Here is a 6,184-nt window from a genome sequence, read left to right as displayed (position 1 = left end):
CTTCACTTTTTCCTCGGTCTCTTGAACCAAGTCAACTCCGTGTAACTTTTTCTCATTGAGTTCTATCTAATATAATAGAGTTCTACATTTTCGGCCATACAAAGCTTTATACGGTGCCATTTTAATACTAGATTGATAACTGTTATTATAAGCAAATTCAACTAAAGGCAAACACCTTTCCCAATTACCTTCAAACTCAAGTACACAACACCGAAGCATATCTTCCAAGATCTGTATTACCCGTTCAGATTGACCATCTGTCTGGGGATGAAATGCAGTACTAAAGTGCAACTAAGTACCCAGAGCTTCTTGCAATTTACTCCAAAATCGATATGTGAACCGAGGGTCTCTATCTGAAATAATGGAAACGGGCACTCTATGGAATCTGACAATCTCAAAAACATATAATTCAACCAATCTATCCAAGTAATAATCCATACATACCGGAATAAAGTGTGCAAACTTTGTCAACCGATCAACAATTACCCATATGACATCTTTTTTCTTTGGAGACAAGGGTAATCCCGTTACAAATTTCGTAGTAATTCTTTCCCATTTCCATTTCGGTATCGTAACTGGTTGTAATAGTCCAAAAGGCAACTGATGTTTAGCTTTTACTTCCTGACATATCAAACAATTAGATACGAACTCAGAAATATCTCGTTTCATTCCCGACCACCAGTACGTCTTTTTCAGATCATTATACATTTTATTACTACCAGGATGAATAGACATGTTACCATTGCGAGCTTCATTCAAAATCTTCTGTACTAGTTCTGAACTTTTCGATATACATACTCTACCTCTTAATAGCAAACAACCATCAGATCCGATCTGAAATTTTGAGTCAAGAGTTGATTCGCTTTGTACCCGTCTTGCTTGCAACTTACTATCATTTTTCTGAGCTTCAAAGATTTGTTACAAAAATATTGGTCTAGCTTTTAACTCAGTTATGATTGAACCATCATCAGATAATGACAATCATGTATTCATCGCTCACAAAGTACACAGGGATTTTCTGCTTAAAGCATCTGCCACTACATTGGCCTTTCCCAAATGGTAGTCAATAATAAGATCAAAATCTTTCAATAACTCAAGCCATCTGCGCTGTATCAAATTCAAATCTTTCTATGACATCAAGTATTTTAGACATTTATGATTGGTGAATATGTGACATTTTTCACCAAACAAGTAATGCCGCCAGATTTTCAATGTAAACATTATAGCCACCAATTCAAGATTGTGTGTCGGGTAGTTATTTTCATGTGGCTTTAGCTTTCGTGAAGCATATGTAACACCCCTAACCCACATCCGTCATCAGAATAGTGTTACAGGATGTTACCAGAGTTTACAGAATAGTTACACATAATTCCACTATTTACTTATGTTTATATCAAAGCTGTCCACTCGAGTAATGGTCACTTTATTTATATCTTGAGCTACTAAATTCTAAGAGTAATGGTCACTAAATTATTTATATCTTGAGCTACTAAATTCTAAGTTAAGATCTGCTTAATATTTTTGAAACTAGACTTAAATATATTTCTACCATAAAATTTTTAGAATATATGGTTTAGCCAATAAGTACAGTAAAATCTTTAAACTTAACCCTGTTTTGCTGTTTGACAGCTTTGACCTTTCTTTATTAAAAATTAATTATCTCATAGTACAGAGTTTGGATGATGTTTCTATTTGTTTCTATTGAAAATAGACTAATTTATAATATAGGCATATAAATTTTAACCCTAATTATTTTTCATAAAATTTTAATGATTTTTCAAATTCGAATAGGGAATCAAAATCATTCTAAACACAAAATTTAAATATATCATAATATGAAATTGTTTTGCTTATAACGTTTCTTCTATGTAAAACTAGACTCAATAGACTTTAATTTCTTATATTGTTCAACTTCTAATTCAATTTCCAAAATTTTTGGTGAATTTTCAAAGTTAGACTACTGCTACTGTCCAAATTGTTTTAGTTCAAAATGTTGATAACTAAGTTTATAACACCTTCACTTTCTTTCAATTAAACCCTATACATGCCATATAAACCTTAAGATGCATAAAAAAATTTACTGGAGTAATCTAGATAGTGTGATTTGATGTGTTGATCTGATCCTCTGACCCCCTCGTTAATCTACAAAGAACAATAAACATCACAAGTAAGCTTAATATAGCTTAGTAAGTTCGTCAGCTTTAAATATAAATCTTACCGAACATTGAACACATTATAATTAAAACAAAAGGACATTTCATTAATTGACATTTATCCTGTCAACCACAACTTATTTGATAAAATCACTTAATTGAGCTCAATAATAACAATAATAATATTACTCACATTCTTCCGCACATGATCCACTGTCTATTTACCAACTTTTCCATTCAAGGAACGACTTATGGATTTGAGTACATCGTGATCTGAAGCCTAGAGGCTAACTGAAGCACATAAGTGCCAAACGGAAACCTAAAAAAGGTTAAACGGAAGCTCATAAGAGCTAAATGGAAACCCATAAGAGTTAAATGGAAGTTTAAAAAAGCTAAAACTGAAACTCGAAAGGGTTAAACTGAAGCTCCTAAGAGTTTAACTGAAACCCGTAAGGGTTAACTAAAACTCATATGAGTTAACGAAAGCCCGTGAGAGCTAAACAGAAACCAAACACGAGAATTTGCAACAAATGCTGAATCTCGGTTTCCTTGGGTAATTCACTATCAATTCATCTTTTTCACTGAACGATCGTACTCATTTCCTGCGTTCCATTTCTCCGTAATAATCGATTCAATTTCATAGCTTTAGCACATGATTTTCTTACTTTTAACAATTAATATGAATAAATACTAATTATCATTCAGGAACAATTTAAATTATTGATAATTTAACCGTATGAACTTACCCGGAACGATTTGCAGTAGTTGTAGAAATTTCAGGGACTATTCGACAACTTTATCTTTTCCTCGTTTATCTTCAATTTCTTGATTTGATGCAAAAATTATGAAAAACTAGCTTAGAAAACCCTCCTATGGAGTTTTTGGCTAATGAGAATGAGGAAAAATGAAGAGAAATCTAGATATTTCCTATATTAGTCCTATCTTTATTTAGTTAATTTTGCAATATTCCAATTTTGCCCTTATTTCATCAATTTTTTTTGATTTTCCTCTGCTTATGCCGCCCAAAATCTCCCTTGGGCTATTTTGCTCTTTAAGTCCTTCATTGTTTGACAATTGAGCTATTTAATCCTTCTAGAAACTTTTACACCTTTTTCAATTTAGTCTTTTTTATTCAATTGACTACCCAAACGTTAAAATTTTCTAACAAAATTTTAATAACACATTACTAACACTCCATAAATATTTATAAAAATATTTTTGACTTGGTTTTACGAAATCGAGGTCTCGATACCTTGTTTTCAACTCAATTTATTTAATAATTTCTTTTTAAATCTTAATTTCAACTATTTAAAAATATTTCTAATACCTCACTCGACTTCTAAATATTATTTTATTTTAATTTCCTAATCTCACTTGTTGGATTTAGTGATCTCAAATCACTATTCTGACACCACTGAATTTTAGGCTGTTACAACATAAGCTACTACTTTACTATCTTGCATCAAAACACAACCTAAACCATTCAATGACTCATCGCTGTAAACTGTAAATTCCTTACTCGATTCTGACTGAACTAACATTGATGCTTCTGTCAATAAAGCCTTCAACTTCTCAAAACTCTATTGGCATTTATCAGTCCACTCAAATTTTACATCTTTTTGCAGTAAATGAGTCATCGGAGAAGCTATCATTGAAAAACTTTTTACAAATCTCCGATAATAACCAGCTAGTCCCAGAAAACTTTAAACTTCAAACACATTCTTCAGTGGCTTCCAATTAACAATGGCTGAAATTTTATTCCCGTCTACTCTGACAGCTTCAGCAGATACTATATGCCCAAGAAAACTGACTTTCCGTAACCGAAATTCACATTTACTGAATTTGGCATACAGTTGTTTCTCTCACAAAGTTTGCAACACTATTCTCAAGTGCTCAGCATGCTCATTTTCATTTCGAGAGTAAACCAAAATATCATCTATAAATACCACCACAAACCTGTCTAAATACGGGTTGAAAATTCTATTCATCAAATCCATAAACACTGTAGGTGCATTTGTCAAGCTGAATGGCATCACAAGGAACTCATAGTGTCCATACCTGGTTCTAAAAGCTGTCTTTGGTACATCCGATTTTTTTACCCGTAATTGATAATAACCAGAATGGAGATCAATCTTCAAAAATACAGTGGCGCATTTTAACTGGTCAAACAAGTCATCAATACGAGGCTATGGATACTTGTTCTTTATTGTAACTTTGTTGGGCGGTCTATAATTAATGTACAGCCTCAATGTTCCATCCTTCTTCTTTACAAATAGAACCGACGCAAACTAGGTCGTGCAAAACCTCTGTCAATCAATTCTTGTAATTGTACTTTCAGCTCTTTCAGTTCAGTAGGAGCCATTCTGTAGGGTGCTATAGATATAGGTGTTGTACCCTGAATAAGATCTATAGAGAATTCCACTTCTCTATTCGGTGGTAAACCAGGTAATTCCTTTGTGAATACATCAGGAAATTCACATACAGCCGGCATTGACTGAATCTTTGACTTAGATACTTTGGTATCCATCACATACGCAAGATAGGCATTATACCCCTTTTTAACATATTTCTGTGCTGATATTGCTGAAATCACATTAGGTAATCCATCCAGTTTATCAGATTCAACATGAAGTAATTCACCATTCTCACATTTCAATACAATATATTTCTGTTTACAATTCACCACTGCATCATATTGGGTTAACCAATCCATCCTCAAGATCACATCAAATTCATCAAATGGAAATAACATCAAGTCAGCCCAAAAGCAATAACCTTTTGCCATCAACAGACAGTTCTTACAAATTTTATCCACCATAACATACTGGCCCAAGGGGTTTGAAACTTTAACCATAAATTCAGTGAATTCAACAGGTAAATTTTTAACGGACACTAGGTTTGTGCATATGTATAAATATGTGGAACCAGGATCAATCAATGCAGTAATATCAGTATTAAGTAGAGAAAATGTACCAGCAATGACGTTTAGCGCAGAGGCATCTTTTCTAGCATGAATAGTATATGTCCTTACAGGATAATTATTGTATCCTTGGTAGTACCTTGACTACCATTAACATTACCAGGGTGATGGGGTGGTCTACCCTTCGAGACAGGATTACTCGGCTTTGGAGCTGGTTCTATCTCCTTTTCAACTCTTTCTGGACAATCTCTGAGAAAATGATCAAGTGAACCACATCCGAAACAAGCTCCACTTCTAGACCGACATGATGAAATTTGTTACAATGTTTACATTTAGGTTTGGGGTTACCAACACTATCCACACTGATTACAGATGGAGATGAAGACCTTGGGTTAGAACGTTGAGAGCCCCGCTTTCTTTCAGAATATCGCGTAGAGGTGGTAACACGATCATAATACTTCTTTAATTTCTTAGAAACAAATGATTGTGATTTACTCATAGTTCTTTCTCTAGAAACTCGAGCCTCTCTTTCGACTTGTCTCTTTTCTTTACTCAATTCTTCAGCTTTGTGGGTTGGATTAGCTAACACTGCAAATTCCCTTATCTTGAGAATTCCAATCAATAACTTGATATCCTTATTTAAAACCTCTTCAAAGCGTTTACACATCTTATCCTCGGTCAAAACCCATTCTCTGGCATATTTACTCAGTCGAACATCATATTCAAACACAGTCGTATTTCTTTGTTTGACCTCTAGAAATTCTTTCTTTTTCTGATCCATAAACCTTTTACTCACATACTTCTTTCTAAATTTAGCCTGGAAGAATTACTATGTAACATTCTCTCTCGGTATCACTGAAGTTATGGTATTCCACCAATGATAAGCTGTATCTTTTAGTAGGGATACTGCACATTTTAGACATTCAGCAGGTGTAGAAGATAATTCATCAAAAACCTAGATAGTATTCTCTAGCCAAAACTCAGCCCTTTCCAGATCATTATCTGCGGTAGCTCTAAATTCTTCCGCCTAATGTTTGTGGATTTTATCTATCGGAGGCTTACCAATTTTAACAGGTTCAACACCTTGTGGTACCTCAAGAATCAGTTGGGG

At 33.8% G+C, this 6,184-nt stretch overlaps 1 protein-coding gene across 1 annotated transcript; it reads right to left on the bottom strand.

Moving 5' to 3' along the window:
- Positions 1-3,856: 3,856 nt before the first annotated feature.
- LOC128291599 (uncharacterized) lies at positions 3,857-5,854 on the bottom strand. The gene is made up of 5 exons (XM_053026783.1): positions 5,422-5,854; positions 5,213-5,311; positions 4,636-4,736; positions 4,212-4,285; positions 3,857-3,989 (listed from the first exon to the last, which is right to left on the bottom strand). The coding sequence occupies exons 1-5, from the start codon at positions 5,852-5,854 to the stop codon at positions 3,857-3,859; spliced, it is 840 nt and encodes a 279-aa protein (XP_052882743.1).
- Positions 5,855-6,184: the final 330 nt, after the last annotated feature.

The sequence above is a fragment of the Gossypium arboreum genome, chromosome 4, assembly GCF_025698485.1.
Source record: "Gossypium arboreum isolate Shixiya-1 chromosome 4, ASM2569848v2, whole genome shotgun sequence".
NCBI lineage: Eukaryota > Viridiplantae > Streptophyta > Magnoliopsida > Malvales > Malvaceae > Gossypium > Gossypium arboreum.
Note: the sequence above shows the minus strand (reverse complement) of the source record. Positions and strands in the feature narration are given on the sequence as shown.

Coding starts and splice junctions, on each gene's coding strand:
- LOC128291599 (XM_053026783.1), bottom strand. CDS start 5,854: ATGGATCAGAAAAAGAAAGAATTTCTAGAGGTCAAACAAAGAAATACG. Junction 4,737..5,212: donor TAATGTTAATGGTAGTCAAG/GTACTACCAAGG, acceptor ATGTGATTTCAG/CAATATCAGCACAGAAATAT. Junction 4,286..4,635: donor AGATTCAGTCAATGCCGGCT/GTATGTGAATTT, acceptor GTATTTTTGAAG/ATTGATCTCCATTCTGGTTA.